This window comes from Myxine glutinosa, chromosome 9 (genome assembly GCF_964187855.1).
Source record: "Myxine glutinosa chromosome 9, kmMyxGlut1.1, whole genome shotgun sequence".
Lineage (NCBI taxonomy): Eukaryota > Metazoa > Chordata > Myxini > Myxiniformes > Myxinidae > Myxine > Myxine glutinosa.
The window spans coordinates 40,884,490-40,908,697 of NC_136269.1; the positions used below are offsets into that span (position 1 = coordinate 40,884,490).

Consider the following 24,208-nt stretch of genomic DNA (forward strand, 5'->3'; position numbering starts at 1 on the left):
GTACGGACAGGACAATAACAACCTTGCATCGGTTTACCTAAAAAAATGTTTTTAAAGTATTTAATTAATCAGAATCTCATGTGCATTTCATTTGAACTATGATTAAACAAAATCAAATTAAATTTGCATTGAACCTGTTGCAACCATTTCATAAAGATCATTTTGATTCCTCATTGGATACTAATCACGTTGATTAAAAGTAAGAATGCACACAGAAACACTTTAATATTCCTCACGATTCCATTTCCATATAATGTAGGCAGCTTTCCTCCAACAATATTTCACTTTGTCACTGAAGGCTCGGCATTATATAATCACCTGCTGAAACACTCGGGTAAGATCTGGACCACTGAAGACTGTCGGCATGATGAAACGCAGCAAAGAAATAAGCTCCAGAAGGCTGTTCTGTACTGGAGTTCCCGTAAGCAGCAACCTCCATCTCGCCTAGGATCAAAGCAAATGGAGCAGCTCGTTTTAATAGTAAGATAACCATGTTTTGTTGAATAGCAATTCACAACAGTTGATTGACTCGAGAATTGTTTCTTTGTGTTGTTGTTGTTTTGTTTTTTTAAACATGATCTGGGGCACGTAGTGGAGCTGCCACACACATGGACATACAGACGGATATATGAGAAAACACAGGCCTATTAGATGAGACAAACACAGCCACTGAACTTAGTGGGTAAGGGGGGAGAGAAGGAGGAGGGGCAAGTGCCGTCACTTCCTAGGGTACTCTAGGTACTGTACCAGCAACGTCACAAAAATGGCACCACCTTTCTTACCACACCAAGCGGTGTACTTCCAAAGGAGAAATTTCCTCCACCCCATGAATGCCACTTTTTTGTATAATTAGTCGAGGCTCGTATAAGAGCGAAGACATAGAACATACAATGAAGGGAGAGAGAGACAAGGGAGGAACAGAGATGGAAGTACAACAGCAGGGAACAGGGACATCAGGAGATCTGTGGGAGAGGGCTGGGGTGGGGTACAGGGGGGCGGGGGGGGTACAGGGGTACAGGGGTACAAGATGGACACTACATAGGGACTTTCAGGAAAGAAAACAGGGAATTTGAAAGGAGTTGGGTTTGGGGTGTTTTAACGGGGGTAGAAAAGATCAAATTTTTGGATGCGGAAAGATATGAGATGGCAGTGAACAGCTGTTTTGAAGATCTGGAGGGAGGAGTGGGATTGAAGAGTGTGGGAATTTGTTCCAGAGGTGGGAAAAAAGAGGAATGAAGGAGTGAAGGTGAGCAGTCTTGATTTTGGCAGTTCAACCCAGAAGAGGGTTGCTGTTTTTTGTTTCAGTGCAACCTATGGGATTGTCAATGCTACTATCCCTTTAAAAGCTGAACGTGAAGCAAGGAAGCAGTTGCTTGCTTCCTTGCAACCCTCTTCTGGGTTGTTGCTTCACGTACCATTTTAAAGTCTTTCGTATGACTCAGCTCAGCAGGGATTTGAAGTGCCAACCTCCCAGACTCTGAGTGAATGCTCAAACCATTACACCATCGAGTCTGGTTCTTTACATTATGTACCTAATGATTAGGTTATCGAACCTAGGTTACCGCCATGTTATCATCTTATGCCTTTAAATATGTTTCGTTACACGATTATATTTTAGTTTGTTGCATGAATAGTTCAGGGATTTGTTTGTTCATGCCACTGACATTTCATCCGTATTTGCTTATGCATACGATAGGAGAAAGCATTCGATAGGGTTCCACGCAAAGTATTGACATGGGCATTGAGGAAGTTAGGAGTGGAGGAATGTTTGATCAGAGTAGTGATGGCAATGTACAAAAGAGCGCGCACAGCTGTAAGGACGAAGGACGGGAACAGTGGTGAGTTTGAGGTGAAGGTGGGAGTGCATCAGGGGTCGGTACTAAGTCCACTACTATTTGTAACTGTGATGGAGGTGCTGGCTCAGAACGTAAAGGAGGGTTTACCGTGGGAGTTGTTGTATGCAGATGATCTGGTGTTGATTGCGGAAAGTATGGATGGACTGAAGGAAAAGATGAACAAGTGGAAGGAATGTATGGAGACAAAAGGTCTGAAGGTGAATATCGGAAAGACGAAGGTGATGGCAAGTGGTAAAGCATGTGGTGAGGTGGAAAGAACTGGGAAGTGGCCGTGTGCTGTGTGCAGGAAGGGTGTCGGAGTGAACTCCATTCAATGTACAATGTGCGCTGAGTGGGTTCATCAAAAATGTAGTGGTCTGAGAGGGTCATTTACCAGTGTAGCAGCTACATTCAAATGTAAGGTGTGCACAGAGGGAGCTGCAGATGGAGGAAATGTTGAGTTGGATCTTGGAGACGGCATGAAGCTGGAAGGTGTGAAAACATGTTGCTACCTCGGAGACATGCTGAATGGAGAAGGTGGATCAGACTCAGCAACGGTTGCTCGAGTGAGATGTGCATGGAAGAAGTTTCGGGAACTGAGTGGCGTGCTGATGAGGAGAGTGTCGCTGAAGCTGAAGGGAAAGGTGTATGCTGCATGTGTGAGAAGTGTTATGATTTATGGGAGCGAGACATGGGTAATGAACGTAGAGCAGCAACAAAGGCTGGAAAGGGTGGAAATGCAAATGGTTCGATGGATGTGCGGAGTATCGTTGAGAGAGAGGAAGACAAATGATGAATTGCGAAAGATGATGGGAATATTGCCTGTGATTGATGCTGTGAAGAGGCACAGGTTGAGATGGTTTGGTCATGTGTTGAGGAAGGATGAAAGTGACTGGTTGAGAAGAGTGATGGAAATTAATGTAGAAGGAAGTAGAGGACGGGGAAGACCGGGAAAGACTTGGCTAAAGATGGCGGAAGAAGAAATGCGGGCAAGGGGGTTAACAAGGAGAGATGCAGAAAATAGGGCAAAATGGAGAAGATTGTCATGGGGACCGCAAGGCTAACCCCCGCTCTAGCAGGGAAAATGGCCTTAAAATGCATGTTGTTGTTGTTGTTGTTGCTTATGCATACGCCCCTTTTCCAGTCAGTTAATCTTGCTATGTGGACACAGTGTCGGTGCTGCCAAAGCACTCATGGTAATAGGTTCTGGCAGGTGGTTTGACGTTGACTTCCCAGCACTCACAGGACAGGATATTTGGATTTGTTCAGAGTGCTGGCAATACCTTGCGTACTCCTCACGAAAAGACACGGCGGGATATTTGACGTTTGCCAACTAATGCGAGCAGACGAGACAGCCAGCGAGCAGACGAGATGATGACCGATGAAGAGCAAGTAGAAAATTATATTTGACAAATGTGTTGGAGGCAAGACGTTAGTCCATTTTTTGCTGCGAAACCTCGTTTACACAAAACGCAAAACCTCGTTTACACAAAATGACAGTTCGTATATGACCACAGAACGAGGATTTCCACCTTGTTCATGCCGTTCATGGTAATTTAGCATCTGGGTTTTTTCAAATCCATATCTTTCGCTCCTTAAAAAATATTATTTACAGGAACAAGGCTCATGGAAGAATATGGTAGAATTGCCAGTGGGACAAACATCAGGGGAATTAGTGAAGTGGAAAAGAGGCGATGAAGGAGGGGAGGAAATGGAGATTAGCAAGTAAGATGGTGGTTTAAGAAAGATTAATGGGGGTAATGAAGAACATGGGTCAGAATTTTGGGATGACAAGAGATGGTGGTGCATTGCTCGTTTGGGAGAAATGAGGTATAAAAGGAACTTCTTGATCTTGCACTTTTCACTTTCGAGACATAATTTTCTAGGTGTTAAGAAACATCAGCTACTTTTAGATGCTGCAACAACAACCACTTTAGAGGCCATTTTTCCCCGCAGAGCAGGCACCGTGGTCCCCTTTTTGAAGCAATGTTTTATGGCCGGAAGCCCTTCCTGCCACCAACCCTGTTAGTCGCCTCTTGCGACACACAGGGAATTACCAGTGAACTGGTACTCAATTTGCCGACCTCGGAAGGATGACAGGCTGAGTCAACCCCCCTGGCGTTAATTCAGCGATCAACCGGGATTCAAACACAGGATCCTAGGATCCCAAGCCGGCACCCTAACCGCTAACATAATGTCCAGGCTTTGAGATGCTGCAACACAATTCTAAAATTGATATATGTGGGAAAATTACAGGCCCAGACCAGAAATCGAACCCAGGTACTCCTGGGCACTCGCTACCAACCATAGGAGCACCAATGGCCTGATCACGAGAGGGTCTTCCTCCAATGGGGGACACAAATCCTTGTCCGCTATTATAAACACCACTGGGGGTGTAGTGAAACAATTACATGAATGAACAGGATTATAAACATAGTGCAGGAAGCATTGACGGAAAGAGTGGAAATTCTATGCGTGGGAAAATTGCATGCTTGGTCAGGGTCGCGCAGATAGCTCAAATGGCAGAGCAGTGGTGTGATTCAGAGGACCTGGGTTCGATTCTTGTTCTGGGCATGTAATTTTCCCACATATAACAATTTAATTATTTATAATCCTGTTCATTAATGTAATTGTGACAATTCTCATAAAATCCTTTCCATCGCATCAAAACACCCAAAACAAAGAAATAACCTACAATGCATACAATCACTAAAAGTCAAACAGTTCAAAGAATAAAAGCTTCAGAATACATCCTTCCTCATGGCTCGGACTCACTTCCAGAACAAAGCTAAACAACAATCTATATATAATGGAGAAAGTGTTTATATGTATGTATTGTTAACGTGTATGGGGGTAGCTAATGAAATACCTTAGTCCAGATAGGATTGTATAGGGTAGTGTGCTCCGAATGTCGCAAAGAGAAACCCTCATGTAATTAAGTCAGGCCTGGATGTCACCGTAAGCGTTCTATGTCTCCATGGCAAGAGGTGGAGCTATGCTAATTAGTTAGGGTATAAGGGTAGATTTCCTGTGTGTAGTCACCTCTGTATATTTCCCTTCATGCTTATAACACTTACACCACCAGCCATGCGATCATCACCTAAATTAAATAACGCGATTGCCGACCGGATCCGGACACTACCACTGACACCACCCAGCAAAACATCTAAGTGGGCACGAAGGGTGGCCATGAGGCCACGCCCCAAAGGACGATTGGTTGGGGTGAGCGGGTGGTGCTCGGTGATGTCAGAGGGAACGTTCGAGACCAGAGTACAAAAGGACACGTCCTGCCATTTTCTCTCTCTCAGGTCCGGCATTCATTACGAACAGTCGCATTTCGCATTTTCTCTCGCTCTGTCCTGGGATTCATAACAAGCAGTCACACTCTCTTGGTCCTGGCTTTTGGTGCGAGCTGGCACGTTTTTGATTCTCTCCCTCGCTTGTTCTGGCCGGTTTCGTGCCGTGTGCTCTGGGGAGACTGATCAGAGCCTTGTGGAGCGTGGAACGGTTGCGGTGAGGACAGTGTTCCCGAGCGGTGTCGCTTCACGGATCAGGGTGCCGTGTGGCGATTCGCACCATCTTGTGCGCTTCCTGCGCAGATACTCGCGGCCGCTCCAAAAACGTCCTCATCGGCCCAAGCTGAGCATCGGCCGACTCACCAAACCATTTTACTTTCATTTTTTACCCGATGACCCCATCATCCCCTTGTGTTGTATACGAGTCCGTTGGAGGGTCCATCAATTTAGGAATTTAGTTCTACCTTTTTATTGTATTGCATTTATTTTCATTAAATTCATTATTTATTGCATTTCTTTCTCGTGCCTGTTTTGTACGTTTATTCGTTTGTGGGTTCGCGGAATAAGCCCCCCATCGCGTCCGGCCGTGCAGGTAAGCCCTTGCTACTCTCCACCCCCCACGTGCAAAAGGTACCACCATAGTTGGGTATACGCCTCGGAGTTAAAGCTCTATTGACCATCTGTCGCCCTGAGGTCTTCACTTCAGGGTGGACACGACATGTATGTATGTATGTAATGTATGTAATGTATGTAATGTATGTATGTAATGTATGTAATGTATGTAATGTATGTAATGTATGTAATGTATGTATGTATGTATGTATGTATGTATGTATGTATGTATGTATGTATGTATGTATGTATGTGTCTGCTCTTCACCCATTGGTTGGACAGCTGACTTGACGCCACCCACAATTGTAACCTAAAATACTTAACCCAAAGTACCAAGAGGACCCAAAAGACCCCAAAGACTGAAAAGACCCTTAAGACTCAAAAAGGCCACAACGACCCAGAAGACCCAAAAGACCATGAAGACCCAAAATACACCAAAGACCCAAAATACCCCAAAGACCCAAAATACCCCAAAGACCCAAAATACCCCAAAGACCCAAAATACCCCAAAGACCCAAAATACCCCAAAGACCCAAAATACCCCAAAGACCCCAAATACCTCAAAGACCCAAAATACCCAAAAGACCCCAAAGACCAAAAAGACTGAAAAGACCCAAATACCCCAAAGACCACAAAGACCTAAACACCCCAAAGTCTGAAAAGACCCCAAATACTGAAAAGGCCCCGAAGACTGAAAAGACCCAAAATACCCCGAGGACCCAAAAGACCCCGAGGACCCAAAAGACCCCGAGGACCCAAAAAAACCCGAGGACCCAAAAGACCCCGAAGACTTAAATACTCCAAAGACTGAAAAGACCCCGAAGACCCAAGATACCACGAAGACCTAAAAGACTGAAAAGACCCAAATGACCCCAAATAACAAAAAGACCTCAAAAGACTGAAAAGACCCTGAAGATATAAAATACCCCAAAGACTGAAAAGACCCCAAATAACTAAAAGACCACAAAGACTGAAAAGACCCAAAAAGACCCCGAAAACCCAAAATACACCGAAGACCCAAAATACCACAAAGATCGAAAATACACCAAAGACTGAAAAGACACAAAAGACAGAAAATACACCAAAGACTGAAAAGAACCTGATGACCTAAAAGAACCCAAAGACCCATAAGACCACGAAGACCTGAAAGACTGAAAAGACCCAAAAGACCCTGACCTGACCACGAAGACCCAAAAGACCCTGAAGACCCCAGAGACCCAAAATACCCCGGAGACCCAAAATACCCCGGAGACCCAAAAGACTGAAAAGACACCAAAGACTAAAAAGACCCAAAAGACCCCCAACACCCAAAAGACCTGAACACCAAAAAGACCCAGAAGAGCCCAAAAAACCAGAACACCAAAAAATCCCTGAAGACCCCGAAGACCTACAATATTGAATAGACCCCGATGACCTAAAATATCCTGAAGACAAAAAATACCCCGAAGACCTAAAATACCCGGAAGACTCAAAAGACCCCAACACTCAAAATACTCCAACACCCAAAAGACCCCAACACCCAAAAGACCCCAACACCCAAAAGACCCCAACACCCAAAAGACCCCAACACCCAGAAGACTGAAGACCGAAGGCTGAAAAGACCCAAAAGACACCGAAGACCCAAAAAACCCTTAAAGGGGAACCCAAACGCAAATTATTTTTCTTCTGAAAACCATTGACAATCATTAATCACAGTCTAATTTGAAGGGAATTTTATTTTATTTTATTTGTGAATCACAAAGGGGGGGGGGGGGGGGAGGAGGTGTGGGGTAGTCATGGGTATTGTTAGCTATGGTGACGGTTGATGGGAGTTTGTGAAGAGATGGCGGAGGGGAGGAAAGAGGGTGGTGTGGGGTTGTCGTGGGTATGGTTAGCTAGGGTGACGGTTGAAGGGGGATAGTGGGGGATGGTGTGGCGTAGTCGTGGGTATTGTTAGCTCGGGTGACGGTTGAAGAGGGGTTGTGAGTGGATGGTGGAAGAGGGTGAAGAGGTAGGTGTGGGGTTGTCATGGGTATTGTTAGCTAGGGTGACCGTTGAAGAGGGCTTTTGGGGAGATGGTGGAGGAGGGGAGAGGGGGGAAGAGGTGAGTGCGGTTTGGTCGTGGGTATTGTTAGCTAAGGTGATGGTTGTTTGTTTTGTTTCTGGAAAATTTCAGATGCCTCAAAAACCAAGGCCACCTATGTTGAACAGAGAGCCAGCAATATTACCAAAGGAAATCATCAAGAAATCCAAGTCAAAGCAGTTGCATCAGCATAAAATATCCTCAATAAGAGATGGCAGAAAATGTGTTTCGTATGCTTGGAACAAGATCGCCCATAGGGTCACCCGAAGGGCGGGTACTCTGCTAGTCAAATACAATGAAGTTCCAATATCGCAAGAACAGCACGTTGATCTCTGTACTGGAATGTGAAGAAAGGCGGTTCATAAAGCCCGGTGAACAGATACTAATATTTATGAATTAAATGTTTCCAAATACAACATGCACCACACAAACCCGAAGAGCCATGAGCTGCTGGTAGCGTTTAGTGGCCATATTCTTCAGGACATGACCCTCATCAAACACGGCACAACCCAGATGGAGCCTTCGAAACATGCCTCGATCTTCTTTTGTCCCAACTACACATTGATATCTGTGGAGTGCAAAGAGAGAGAGAGCAGGACAAGAGGCAGACAGATTTTGGTATGAAAACAATCGGAGCAGATATACGAGATGAGGCGAGTGCGTAGTGTGGGAGGGTTTGGGACAAATCTTAGTATAATTCACCAAATGTCCGCCTGTCCATCCGTTCAACGGTACCGCAAAAACGGCTAAACCGATCGCAACGATATTTTGGGTGGGTAATCCTGGGAGCCCCTGGAGTAGAATAGGCTATATTGTTTTACCAATTTTTCCAATTTTCCAGTTTTTCCAAAAACGATGTAATAATATTTACCAATATGAACAGTGATGTGGCTTTTATTGAAATTCTACAAATACTGTTTAGATTTTGATGAGAATTATGAACCTGCCGCGAATGCGGGTTTGATAATATCCCAATACACCCGTCATTCAATCGTAATGTTAAATCGTTAAACGTGTTAATCGTTTTGTTAAAGTATCAATTGATGATTGTAAATGAGTGAATACAATTACGATTTTGAATTCGTAATTGTATTCACCCAACCGTACGGAACTTCACATCAGGATTTAAATATTTGTTTATGTCACGAATGTTGTTAAAAGTTTATTTTTTATATTAATGTTATTTAATTTGTGATTGGAGTTATGCTGTTTGGAATGAAAAAAGAGACATTGAGTTCAAGTGAATGACGGAATGCCGTGATGGTTTCTACTTTCTAAACGTGAAATTCGTGGATCGCCATATGCAGATTCGCCATTGAATGGGTATAGAACAAACGCAACCGTTTGTTTGCAAACGGGTACATTTTTCATGGAAGTCCTTCACAAACTTGCTGCCCATGTCTGACGTGCGACTGAAGGTGCTACAGTAATGTGGAATTTATTGGTTTCATGCTTTAGCATTCACCGTTTCTGCATTGTCTGTTTGCTTCTGAACTCCCACCCGTGCGTAGCAAGGGTACCTCACCAGTTTTTAATGGTGGAAAGGAAATACAGCAGCATTTCTCACAGCAGGCAGGTTGGTGGTCTTTCTGTCTTCCACAGCCTCCTCTCCAGCCTAGATCTCCCTGCACTGTCTGTGCTCTGTCCCCCAAATATTCCTACAGGTCACACAATAACTGCCAGCAACCCTATTCTGGTGAAACTGCCAAAATCAAGACTCTCTGCTCACCTTCACTCTTTCATTCCTCTTTTCTCCTGCCTCTGGAACAAACTCCCTCACTCTCTTCAATCCCACTCCTCCCTCCAGGTCTTTAAAACAGCTGTTCAAACGTGAAATTTGTGGATCGCCATATGCAGATTCGCCATTGACTGGGTATAGAACAAACGCAACCGTTTGTTTGCGATCGGGTACGTTTTTCATGGAAGTCCTTCACGAACTTGCTGCCCATGTCTGACGTGCGACTAAAGGTGCTACAGTTATGTGGAATTTATTGGTTTCATGCTTTAGCATTCGTCATTTCTGCATTGTCTGTTTGCTTCTGGCCTCCCACCCGTGCGTAGCAAGGGTACCTCACCAGTTGTTTTAATGGTGTAAAGGCATGTATCCAGATTATTTGCAATAAAACAGATGTAGTCAATTGGATACTTGTTTGGCAATGAAAAAAATTATTTATAACGTAGTTAGAGAATTAAAATATTATAACTACCGGGTGGAAGTACCCTTCTCTGCCAACCTCTGGGGGGCAATGTGCTGCGGCACATTCCTGGCAATGCACTGAATAATTTGCCATTTAAAAAAATTTATTTTATTGATCACATATCGTATGGTAAAGGAATATGATTTGTAATACCGGCTACCACCAAAGGTGGTGCTACTTACAATGTACACCACAGTATAGGTGGGGGCGGAGTGACGTCACTTCCGCTTAGTAACGGCGTCACTGACCCTAGAGCGATGAAAACAATCACGCCGCGCTTGCAGTGTGGGTGCTTTGTGTTTGCAGACTTGCGCAGGAAAGTGCTAGATTTTGTGTTGTTGCAACGGTTTAACTTACGACTTTCGTCACATACTACTGGCCACTTACATCAGCATGTCTTACAACTATTTTGACAATCATCCAAGCGAAGCTAAAGAGAGATACGAGATCAAATTATCGGCAATTGGCCTTGCAATTTGTCAGTACCGGTTACCGGCAAGTGCGTGGATCAACGACCCAACGGCCTGGCCGGATGTTCAGTTCGCGGATGTGTACATGTACCTCACGAGCACACCAGGTATGAAAGTACATCCGGGTACTTTCACCCTCTGACACCTGACAACCGATGAAAGCAAACACGCATAGCAATGCGTGTGTACATGTTTATACATGCGCGATACACACAACAGTTACTTATGTTGCGTTGCAGCTTTCACTGAATTTATGAACGGTTTGCTATTTTTTCGCATGTTCTTTTTCCTGAGAATATTTCAGTTTGTTGTACTGTTGTTGTTGTACTTGACATGATGTACTGTCTGCACGAAGCCAGCAGTGAAGTACCGGTGGGCCTCCAGTGACTTATAAGCCTTCATCGCTTGATGTGTGTACACGCCTGGATTGGAGAGAACATTAAAGTAACATTTGGGCAAGTCTTTCAGGAAAAGAGTACGAAGTCTAGCCTTTGGTAGGACAGCTATATCCCCTCAACCGCCCCCTCCCCCAAGTACCGGTTTGACAATCTTCTCAACATTACTAGACCTAATCATACTCGCACACAGATCTGCACACTCAGTCTAGAATACATCACATGTCACAGGAACAAACTGCACACATAACCTGACAGAAAGTTACACAAAATTAACAAATTAATTTCATTTTTAGATCATGATTTTCTTTTGCCAAGTATGAGCTGAACTACTTAAACTTTTTTTTTTTTTTTTTTTTTTTTTTTTTTTTTTTTTTTTTTTTTTTTTTTTTTTTTTTTTTTTTTTTTTTTTTTTTTTTTTTTTTTTTTTTTTTTTTTTTTGTATACAAGATCGAGGCTCGTGAATATTGAATATTGAATTATAAAGCTCGTGAATTACAAAGAATATAAAGGTCTTTATTGCAATAAATTGAAATATTATTAGCATATAACACATTCCATACCTGGTATGCTCGTGAGGTACATGTACACATCCGCGAACTGAACATCCGGCCAGGCTGTCGGGTCGTTGATCCACGCACTTGCCGGTAACCGGTACGGACAAATTGCAAGGCCAATTGCCGATAATTTGGTCTCGTATCTCTCATTAGGTTCGCTTGGATGATTATCAAAATAGTTGCAAGACATGCTGATGTAAGTGGCCAGTAGTATGTGATGAAAGTCGTAAGTTAAACCGTTGCAACAACACAAAATCTAGCACTTTCCTGCGCAAGTCTGCAAACACAAAGCACACACACTGCAAGCGCGCGGCGTGATTGTTTTCATCGCTCTAGGGTCAGTGACGCCGTTACTAAGCGGAAGTGACGCCACTCCGCCCCCACCTATACATCTATACCACAATAAATGTTTGGCTGTCACCATTTCCTCAGAGATGGCCAAGCAGATCTTTGTCAAACTTTCAGAGGGTTATCAGTGAGCGCTGCAGAGTGTTTTAGGCCAAAAAAACAAAAAAATGAAAAAAAGTTGGATTGAAAAAAACAAAACCCCTCAATAGTGCCTTAAGCCTTTGTAGCGATGTAAACGGTAGTATTAAATGATCCCTGACCCCATTCCCTCGTGGGTAAAGGGAAATGTTTTAGGCCGCCACAATAAATAAATAAATTAATTCCTACAAAATGTCAATAGGATTAGAACAGCATCAATCAACAACAAACAACAACAAACTTGTATTGTTGTATCAATCAAAGCTGCTAATATTAAAATACAGTCAAACCTGTATAAAAAGACCACTCAAGGGAGACGGAAAAAGTGGCCTTTATAGACGGTAGTCTTTCTGTGCAGGTTGTGTCCGCCATTTTTCTGCAGTACAGTGATGATATTCAAGCAAGAGTACCCAAATGTATACAGTAAGCAAACCTGCCTTGTTGCCGTTTACACACTTCCTTTGGTGAAACAACACTTGACTGGCGCATGTGCTTTTTAACTTTCACGCGGGGACTGTTTCTCTGAACTGCTTCACCAGTTTCCATATCACTGATTTTAAAGGTTTTGTACAAGCACCAAAGTGACTTTTAACTGCAATTTGGCATTCCCTAAAGGATGCATTCTTGATGTAATGTTTGACAAAAAACACGAAAATAAAAACAAAAACCCCATCAATCATCATAGCAATCGGTCAAATATTCACTGCAATTGGATTCGCTTTGCATAGCAATGGCACTTAATGCAGTAGCAAAAGACAAGCAAGAACATTGGGCGGTGAGGCAGTGATTGAGTAGTGCAAGGCATTGTCAGGAACATAGCAGTCCAAGCACAGAAACCACATGTTAGGTCGTCGATAACAAGGACACTTTGCAAACTGCAACAATTCTTGCTCTGTCGATCAAAATAGGCACAGTGAATGTTTTGAAAACTGCACCGAGTGATACGGCCACGACATGTGCACAACGTTTTTAAAAGTTTTTTTTTTCCCCTGAGCTTGCCACATTTTCCTCATCCCCACTCTTCCCGCTCCACCTCCATCTTGCCAGATTTATTTAATCTGATGTCGGTGTAGCAGAGGTATGATGGGCCGAAAGGCCTCCTCCTTTGTAACATTTCCTTGTAACAATTCATACAAGTGCCTCTTCTTTCATTTTCTTCTCTACCATGGCAATAGACACTTTGCGAAAAGCTCTATATTATTGTAGACTCTTGGTCAACCACAATGACAACAGCCACAACAAAGCAGCCAAACATCAGGGCATTAGTAAAGAAAGCACCAAAAGGTGAAAAGACATACGTGGTGAGGATGACGTCAGGTTTTTCAATTCTGTCGCGAATATCATAACGCAGCATCCGCCGCTCAGGCTGGTTTCCTGTCACAAACATTAAACTTGTACAACAAATGCTTACAAACCTTCAGAACATAACTAAAAGTTTAAGAAACAAAAGAGCATTTGTATAAAAGTCACATCGCCTGGTTCATCAGTTACAAACCTGGTTCATTTGGTATGAAAAAAGCCAAACAAATTCCATGGCACAGGGCAATGCAAGAATTGAAAAATACTAGAAACATGACGACGTCATGCAGAGCACGATACTTGAAAAATCCACGCCCCCCCCCCCACCCCCACCCCAAAAAAAGGTTGCCATTGACACATCAAATTGTCCATTTCATAGAGATTAAAATTGACGATCTTGATCAAAGCTCGGGCTTTTCATAGGATGAAAAGTGGCGATTTTTCAGATGAAGATGGATGATCTTAGAAGTTTGACCTTGAGTTGATATTTGACCTCAAAATATTTGGTTTCTCAATTCAGTGAGGCACTGTGAAAATGCTGTTAAATTTTCAAGTCAATCCAATGAAAATTGATGATTTTGTAAGTTTGACCTTGAGTTGACCTTTGACCTTTTGACTTCAAAAATAGTTGGTTTCCCAATTTAGTGACTCAATATACAAATATTGTTCAATTTTCAAGTTAATAGAATGCAAAATGTCGATTTTAGAATTTTGACCCCTAAACGGCCTTTAACCTCAATCAATAGGCTTCTCAATTGTGACAACCTCTACAACGACATGAAATTTCATGACAATCGGATTAGAATGGTGACCTGTAGGCCAGTGACAAACGGATGAAAAATCACTCAGAGCCACACTTGGCAAAAGCGAACAAAGTACAGGGCGTGTCCACAAAATCGCACATCATAGGCAAAACATTTATTTGTAAGGTTGGCTAGATCAGTTGTCCGAAATGTGTCCCACCAATCTCAAAACATATTTATAAATGAAAAAACAGGTTTCTCTGAATGCTCTTCAACATATCCAGGCTAATTGTTGAATTAAATTAAATTGTGGCCCTGAATAGATTTCTCTCCTCTCCCCTTCCTGTTCAGGCTGGAGTTCCCCAAGGCATTGTTCTGGGTCCTGTGCTTTCTCTGGTCTTCATCAATGATCTCTCCGACTCTCTGGAAAATCCTCTATCTCTTGCCGCTCCATACCTCATCCCTCAGATTGGCAGTCTGCAGCCTCCTCACTCTCTGCAGACCTGGACAAAATCACAGACTGGTCAACCAAGTGGAACACGTCTTTCAAACCTGACAAATCTCACACTCTCACTGTCTCTCCGAAAAGACCGACTGGACAACCCTCACATCCACTTTCTGAAAAATCCTCTCCAAGAAGTTCTGTCACTCAAGCTTTTGGGTCTCACTATTTGCCATGATCTTTCCTGGGAAAACCACATTTCCAAGCTGGCCTCCAAAGCTAGTTGCCGACTGGGCATCCTCCGTCGTGCGAAGTCCTTCCGTGGCACACCTGAGCTCCTCACCACATACAAGGCTTTCATCCGCAGCTCAATGGAATACTGCTCTCCCCTCTGGGCGGGTGCTCCTGCCTCACACCTAGCTCGGCTTCACGCTGTTGAAACCAAAGCTTTCAGAATCATTGGAATCTCCCGGGATGAAGCCAACTCTGAGGGCCTTTCATTTACTCACAGCAGGCAGGTTGGTGGTCTTTCTGTCTTCTACAGACTCCTCTCCGGCCTAGCTCCCCCAGCACGGTCTGTGCTGTGTCCCCCAAATATTCCGACAGGGTGCACAAGATATGCCAACAACCCTCTTCTGGTGAAACTGCCAATATCAAGACTCTCTGGTCACCTTCACTCCTTCATTCCTCTTTTCTCCCGTCTCTGGAGCAAACTCCCTCACTCTCTTCAATCCCACTCCTCCCTCCAGGTCTTTAAAACAGCTGTTCACCACCATCTCTTATCCCCCATCCAAAACCTTGATATTTTCTACCCCCGTTAATTCACCCCAGATCCACTTTTCTGAAATACAGACTTCTTTCCTGGAAGTCCTAGCTGTGTCAATGTGTTTTTTACCTCTCCCAACCCCCAGCCCCCTTCCCACGCCTCCTTCCCCCAAGCCCTCTCCCTCTCAGAACTCCCGATGTTCCTGCTCTCAAATGTTGTACTTGTGTGATTCCCCCCCTCTCCCCATCTTGTCTCCCGCTCCCTTTATAAGTTGTATGTGTCCATTTGTTTTTTTTTGTGATTAATGTTAGCTCTTGCACGAGCCTCGATCTTGTATACAATAAAAAATAAAAAATCTTTTTTTCCGTATGATAAATAATCAATTCAATAATTTCCTATGATGCGCAACCTTGTGGATACCCTGTAGATTAGCACTCAGTAAAGCATCCTTTTTACCTCACAAATAATTGGTGGTTCAATCCTGTGACCTGATATGCAAATTGTCTTTAAATGTTAAGTTAATCGGATTAAAATTGACCATTTTAGAAATGTGGCCTATGTTGTTGATCTTTTGGTCTATGTTTACCTCAAAAATAGTTGGTGGTTGGTTTCAGTAAGCTGATATGCAAATCCTATTCAGATTTCAAGTCAATCGGATGAAAATTGAGGATTTTAGAAATTTGAGAAGATTGGTTGACTTTAGGCCTATGTTGACCTCAAAAATAGTTGGTGATTGAAGTCAGTTCGCCAATATGAGAATCCTATTCAAATTTCAAGTCAATCTGATGAAAATTGAGAATTTTAGAAATTTGAAATAAAAGTGCTTGACATTTGGCCTATGTTGACCTTGTGACCTTTGCTGACCTCAAAAATAGTTGTTGGTTGAATTCAATTAACTGATGAAAATCGCATTCAAATTTCAAGTCAATCGGATGAAAACTGAAGATTTTAGAAATCTGAAAAAGTTGTTGACATTTTGGCCTACGGTGATCTCCAAAATAGTTAGTGGTTGAATTCAGCTCGCTGATATGAAAATCCTATTCAAATTTCAAGTCGATTGGATGAAAATTAAGGATTTTTTGAAATTTGAAAAAAGTGATTAACCTTTGGCCTATGTTAACCTTTTGAACTGTTGACCTCAAAAATAAATATGATTTTGTCGGACCACAAACTTTACCATTTGGTGAAGTGTCGTGAAGATTGGTTTAAAATTATGACCTGTAGGCAAGTATAAGTGAGCGGGCAGACAAACACACACGCACGCACGCACGCACACCGGAGTGATCAACATACTGTTATGTCGGTGGGGTAGGGGGATATATAGATTTAGGTAGATCTGCATAGGTAGGTGCTCGACTGTTGTGATAGGGAATCTTGATGTAATAAGTTGTGTAGCCCAAATGTCGGATTAAGCTTGCATCTTCGTCCCCGCCACGAGGGGGCGGGGCTTGTTAACTAGCGTAGGGATTATGTTAACTCCATTGTGTGCTGTCCCCTTTGTGAACATCCCGGTGTCTCTTATGGCAACACATCACATACATTAGCTAGGCCCATTAGCACAACATTAATTGAATCCCCCCTTACAATGACTTACGGAAGAACAAACCGGAAGCGGCCGCGTACAACGCCGGCGCCATGGCAAATACACATCGACCAGGCAGGCAATAGCCACGCCCAGAAGGACTCTTGATTGACGGGGGGAGGGGCGAGTAAGAGCAGGTCACTGATTGGAGAGTGGGGAAGGACATGTGATTGGTTGGAGGAAAGGCAAAAAGCTTCCCCGTGATTGGTGGAAGGAGCGACACACTGATTGGCCACCAACCGATGGCATGGCACGAAGGGCAAAAAGCGCTCGGCCAATGAGAGGACACCAACATGATTGGAAACTTCGAGAGGTCAAGGGGCGTCGTGCTGGTTGGCGGAGAGGTGGGCTGACGTCACGTGATGGCGAGTAAAGCCTCTCGCTCGCCAGCATTTATCTCTCTTCCCTTTGTCCTCTTGCGTTGGACTGTCCCTTTGCGCTGGACCTTCTCTTGTGTTGGACCTCGTCCCGTTTGGATCCTCACTTGTTGGACGTTGGAAAGACGTTGGCGCGCCAACGATTCTCTTACCCGGCATTCACGCACGGACCTCGCAAACGATCGCGTGGGGACGCTAGGCTTGCCGTGCAGCGGCGTACATTGGCCTGGTGAAGCGCGAACGGGGACGGAACGAGGCCTACTCCCTGCCAACATCGGAGCCGCGATCGGACGACTGCGCTTGGAGCCGGACCATCCCGGACGATTACTAACGGACGCTGACTGCCAGACAGAGATAAGTCTCCACGAAAGAACACAACGTTTTATTTTATTCTCCTTTCCTTCGTCTTGTATTTGAAGTGAAGTGTGGGAGCGCTCCATTAGAGGGGTTTAGTTATTCATCGTCGCATGGCACGAAGGTCGCATGGCACGAAGGTCCGTGCGCATCGTTTAGTTATTTAGTCCATTGTTCTCGGGTTCCGTTAATAAATATTTATTTTTGTGCATTTAATTTGGTGCTCGCTTGATTTAATCTTCACAGGTTCCAGGGCTGCCGTCGGAACCGTGAGGTAAGGAACTTCAGCATCCTCCTCACCCTCCTTATCCTCCTCCCTCCCCGCGTGTATGAACTCTGCCATATTTGACCTGAACGCCTTCGGAGTTAGATTGCTCGGTTAATCTGTTTCCTTGGTCGGTTTTTAAATCGCGAGGAACACGACAATACTTGTCAACAAAATTTTTTTTTGCCAAGTAACAAACAAACAGAATAACAAATGCAACCGACCAATATACTTGAAAAATCTTATACTTTAAAGTGATACTTGAAAAAATAATTACCAGACAAAAGAAAACTATTGTAGAGTGAGAAAAGTTACATTTGTTGGCAAAGCTCGGTTGAACAAGAGTAACGTTTACCTTAATGACTGAGAAGATGAAAGCATCAAGTCACGCAAAATATTTACATGAATCCATGAATTTGACTCACCATAATAAACTAGTACTTCCAAGTCTGTGCTCCAAGAATCAAATTCCCGCTGCCAGTTGGCTACAAGGGAGGCAGGTAAAATTGAAAACAGCTTGAAAAAGATAAGAGTTGGGTTTAAAAATATCTACCCCCCTCCACCACCACCCGTTTTTTTTTTTTAAAGCGTGGGGATAATAAAGGGGTTAGGGTAGGTCGGTATGGGAAACTTTTGAGATTATGATCTCCACCTTGCACTCCACAAATTCAACTCAGACGGGTTCGTAGATGTCTCACTTCAAATTAACAATTTGTTGGAGTTTGCATTGGTAGAAATGGGAATTCAATGTAAAGTGATGATGTTTACCGTGACACATGGTACATGTTTACTGTATGGACAATGGCGGTCCGATCAGAAGAAGAACTATTGTTCGTGATTAAAACTGGCAAATACAGCGACATTTCATGCGAGACTATTTTGTAAATGGTATCATGCACAACTTCAACATTTTGTCATCAACATGACACCGGCAATGCAAGTGTTTGTAAAGGTTAAGATACCCCGATTACCTCCACAAAATCACGTTGCAAACAAAGACAAAAGAGAACTGCAAACAAAATCACATGAGAACGCCCCAACTCTGTATTAAAGTACAAGATTCATTTTATATGCCAAAACATAAATGAAATTCAGAACACTTTTTGATACAAATTAAACCAAGGAAAATATTATACTCTCCTTCTCCTTCCCTTCCCTTTATAAGGGAGGACGGTCCACTGGTACCAATCTTCTGCCTCGCCTCGATCATGACACTCCTCCACTTCCCTTTGTCCTCACTCAACTCTCTCCATTCTCCAACCACCCCCATCTTATTATTGATATCCCTCCTTACACAACAAGCTTGGTGTTGGCTTAGCGGTTAGGGTGCCGGCTTGGGATCCAAGGATCATGAGTTCGAATTCCGGTCGATCGCTGAATTAACGCCAAAGGGGTCCTCTCAGCCTGCTCATCCTTCCGAGGTCGGCAAATTGAGTACCAGCTTGCTGGGATGAATGATCCCAGTGTGTACCCCGATTTAGAATAGGTACACTGTATCCCTGCGCATCGTAGGAGGTGACTACGGGTTGGCATCAGGAAGGGCATCCGGCCATAAAAACATTGCCTCAAAAAGAGAACCATGAGGTCATGGGGCCCGCAAGGCTAACCCCCGCTCTAATGGGGAAAAAATGGCCTTAAAACGATCATTCATTCATTCATATTCCTCCTTACACAATTTTCCCATCTCAATCACAGTCTACCTCTTTGCCTCCCATCTCACTCCCTCAACCTATCCACTGTCTTTGCTGTCCTCTCTTCCTCTATCCGCACCGTGGTCAGCCCTCTTCAGTTGACTTTTTAACAATCTCCCCCTCAAGCTCATCTGCATACCAATCTCCTCCCTCAGTTCATCCATCATCCTTCTTTCCACCCTCTTCACTCCCACATTCCTCCTGACTCAGTTATTCTCGCAGACCTCTAGCCTCTGTTGTTGTATCTCTGTCAGTGCCAGTCTCTAGACCGTAAAGGTAAGCCGGTGTTACACAAGACACAAGAACATTCCCTTTTAATTTCCTAAAAATGTAAACAATAAAAATAATTAAAAAAATATGTTTTACCTTTATTTTTATTACCAACGAAAATATACAAATCACAACTTTTTTTTATAACATGCTCGATTGATTTCCAGGTAGCGGTTATTAAATACAGAAATCCTGTGGCTACATTTTGGTTAAAGTTTTATCAGTGCAATGGTTATTGGGAAAAAAAAATTAAGACTTCAAAAATGAAAAGGCAAATGGAGATAGAAATCGAGCTGTTATGGAGAATGGCAAGAGTCAGATGCACCAGCAGTGGTTTTATGAACCAGGTTGCGAGCAACATCTCACGAAAAGATCATCATCAAAAAAAAAGAACATTTTCTTATATGAAAAGGAGCCAATGGGCAAACCACCCATCACAACCCTAGCCAAGAAACTGCTTCAGCAGCACCGACATGATCCAACAGAGTATGGTACATCAGAATCAGAATTATCGATTGTTGTGGCCAGCATTTCATATTTACATCAGTTTGTGATTGAGGAACAATTTGATTTCAATTGAACGTTATATTTTGATCACAAACCAGAAAACTAAAGAGTAGTTTAGCAGTACTTTGGCTCTGAATTTATCCAGATGACACATGTGCAGCCTGCGTTAGGTAACATTTTTTCTTACGACTGTGTGGGGTAAGGTGTTTTATGAACTCTCTAGTTATTATATTGTGATGAAATATGAAGAAGAGGACTCGAATGGAGTAGCCTTGAGAAGAGAATATAACGTGGTGCGGAGTAGAGGAGATTTAGTTTTCATACCTGTCTTTTGTGAGCGGAAGGTCGAGAAAGGTACGACTAGGAATGAATCATTTGCTTGCTTATAGGTAATGAAATGCTGGTACAATCTTTACTATAGTACTAATATTATTCTTTGTCCTGTGCTTGTAGGGTATGTGGAGATAGATTTCAATAAAGTCTCATATCTGGGAAATGAGGTCTCGACTTGATTTCATAACAATTATATAAATTTATTATCAACAAAATAACTGTGTCCAACTTAGTGAGTGGACATGCTTTCTTTCCCACCATTGGGGACAATAAGACATAAGAGAGCAGGGAAAACGTTTCCAGGCATGTTAACAGAGCTAATTACCTCTTTCCTCTTCCGGATCTGAAACATACAAAGTGTGCTTTGAAGGTACCATCGTCCCAACGCTTGCTTTTTTTTATACTTTATACAAAATACTAATGCTGGCCTCCATATGGTATTTCAATGGTTATTTTATTCTCAAAGGTCACATTGCTATGGATTTAATCACACAACACAAATAGTGAACAAACTAAGCTACACCCAGTCTGCCAAACCAGAGCTAATTTTAAAAATTCTAATCAATCTGTGTGATCGTCAGAATGTATAAATTCAAATCAGCAAGAGGTGACGATATTGTATCGTGAAGATTGAAAAATCTTGCCATTAGCAGAAATGGCCGACCAGACTACTTATGCTTGTTTTCCTTTTAAAATGATCAGTAAGCGGAATAAAATGAGGTCTTCTTTGTGTTTAAACCATTTTTCGAATTTTTTTTCTTTGATTCTCATGTCTGCTTTCAATCATTTAAAATTTCATGACACTTATGCACCAGGCCTGGTGTTGGCTTAAAAGATAAGTTGGCTGCCTTGCGATCTTAAGATCCTGAGATCAAGCCCCTGTCATGCTGTTAATTAACAACAGGTGGGTCGACTCAGCTTGTGCCCCCAGCCAATGAAACTGCTTCTGCAGCCCGATGCTTCTTATATACCACGCACGAAAGGTATGAAACATATGGAAAGGTATGCACAAAAGGTATCAAATGGCTTATTTATGCACCAGAATCAATACAGTCTTTCCTCTGGATGATCATTTTCTAACCTACACCAAGTTATGATGATACAACTTATAAGCCCACCAGCAGTCTTTTCATTAACTTGGTGTCTGCTGGGTGCCGTCACTCCAAGAATAAGAGCAACATTTCCTGTGACTGCGCTACTTTTATAAACTTTTACGGATTTAATTAGACTGGATGAATCATAACAACCTGCATCGATTTTTTTCTAGCTGAAACAAAGCGAGTGAAAATTCCCCACTAGTGTTCCATTACCCTGTAACATTATTTTCGACATGAAAATTAATATTAATATTGGCTGTGCATGCACATTCACACAAAGGCCTACACAGCAATAGTAATATTTAGACTGAAGCAAAATGAGAAAAGGATACACGTTAGGAACTGTAAGCATATAGACTCTTCTTCTGTTTTGGTTATTGCAAACGCCAACAAATAACAAGCATTCTGAGTATTGCGCTGCAATACATGCCCCCTACCGGCAGTCTGTCGTCCGGAAAACTGTTGGGGAAATTACCAAGGGTTATTTACCCACAGGTTCTGAATCGTTCCCAATCGCTAATTACCTCAGGACGGGCTCACCTGTGATTCGCACTCGGGACTTCGATTTAAACACATTGCAGACAGGTCAGCAGAAGCACGACAAAATAAGTTGTTGATAAAGAACCTTTCCAGTCACTAAATATCAGTAATTTATTATATTTTCCGGTTCACGATCAATGATCGATGTGTATATATATATATATATGCGTCACGCTACCAGATGCGCTAAACATCTTCTGCGTATAAACGCCGTTGAAAGGCGGCGCCGCGTGTTTCACCATTTTCGCTTCCGGATTGATCGTTTATCAGCAATAAACTTCCGTAAATACACCTTTATTGGACACAGTTTCGTCTTATATTTCACCCATCGACGGAAAAATATACGATCTTTCGTTCTATGACAGTGGCATTACCTGTTATGACCGTTGAAGCCTGAATTTTGCTTCGGACTCGACGGTCATTTTCCGCGATTCCGTGGCAACAGTCGCCTGGTGGCGCTGCACGTGTTTGTTTAGATAATGATTAATGATACTGATAATGAATAATACTGATACGTGACTGATATAATGATTGAGACAGTCATCAGAGTTTGTGCAATTGATAAGACCTGTACATGCTGCTCAGTGCTGTGCATCCAGTGTGCATCATATTTTATTCATATACTGGACAAAGAATATCGTTTACTGAACAATGCTGTACTTGTATGTACTTTGTGAATTAGGCTCACAAGATAATGACTTGACCTTTGAATCACACTTCTGGCTGCCAACTTAATATCCCATGGGGTTTTCAAGTGTAAGTAGTATGATGCCACATGCATTTATTGTCCTTCATGGATAAGTCTTCATGGATACTTCAAATAGGGGTCTGAAAAACAACAACAACCACGGTTCCCGAAAAAGGCCAACCCCTGCTTTGCGGGGAAAAATGGCCTCTAAAGGTGGTTTTTTTATATATGGATAAGTCAAGCCTAGTGTACATACGTCTTGTAAATGGGGCTTCACCAAACATGTGTGTGAAAATTCTATACATGTAGGCCTACTCGTCATTTTGCCTTGATATTTTGGCATGACAGCTTGGGCTAGCGTACAGATGGCGGGCGATGATTTACAGTATTTGTGTACAGTTGCAATGCAGATTATGCTTGAAGATTCAATGCAGATTATGCTGTACATAATAAATACAGCAGTATTAGAAGAAACATGTGCGTGTTTGTTTCCCATAAATTCCAATTAAAATCAGTGCTGGTCACAACTTATTTGCTCGGAAAAAAAGTGAAAAATACAGAATATTGGTAAGGTGCAAAAAAATTGGCACTCGGCCAATAACTCTTATGGTACTTTTATTTACTTTACTTGTCCAACATCATGCTTGAAAAAAACCTTTAAACCCTAGAAATTGATTCTGATTGTAAATTACTGGTTGGTATTTTTTGCGAAATTTTCTAGATTTCCTGGCATGAAAAGTTGAAAAACTTGACATTTTGGGGAACACATGAATATTTAAATTTTTGTTTTAATGAATTTGTAATTGCCCAATTTGACCAACCCTGCTATTTTATGAAGGTACAGGGTTGGTACTTTAATGCTGCAGGTATAACTCGAAATCCATAATTTGAGCATCTGGTATAAGAATCTGGTAGCGTGACACATATATTGTTCGGCTTGGCTCCGCCCCTCCCGAAAACGCGTGCTGTGTCGCGCTTTTGACGTTCGCGAGACGAGGCTGAGGGTGCGCGGTGCGGCTTGAGGAGAACTCTAGAATAAACAAAGTGCCATAACTTTGTCAAAAATGATCGAAACGTCGTGAAGTTCGAACTTGATCTGTAACTTATCATGACGAAACCATGTGCCAAGTTTGAAATCATTAGCATTAAGCGTTTCGAAAAAAAAGTCCGGAAAACTGTTCTTTGCGTGACGGACTGACAGACTGATGGACTGACGGACTGAGGGATGGCGTGCAAACCTGTAGTCCCCTCCGGTGTACACCAGTAGGGGACTAATAACAAAAATAACCAGAATGGTTTGGTACCCTAAAAAGACTTATCACAAGGAATATGGTTCATCATGT

General features: G+C 42.7%; 1 protein-coding gene across 2 annotated transcripts in view; it reads right to left on the reverse strand.

The window, feature by feature from the left end:
• Positions 1-24,208, reverse strand: part of SMARCAD1 (SNF2 related chromatin remodeling ATPase with DExD box 1) — a 107,600-nt gene that overhangs the window by 39,121 nt on the left and 44,271 nt on the right. For both annotated transcript variants that reach the window (XM_068129235.2, XM_078784300.1), the window contains 4 exons: positions 18,165-18,224; positions 13,210-13,285; positions 8,238-8,373; positions 319-444 (listed from right to left, as the gene is read on the reverse strand). In XM_068129235.2, the coding sequence (XP_067985336.2) occupies positions 319-444; positions 8,238-8,373; positions 13,210-13,285; positions 18,165-18,224 (398 nt within the window). The remainder of the gene's footprint in view (positions 1-318; positions 445-8,237; positions 8,374-13,209; positions 13,286-18,164; positions 18,225-24,208) is intronic.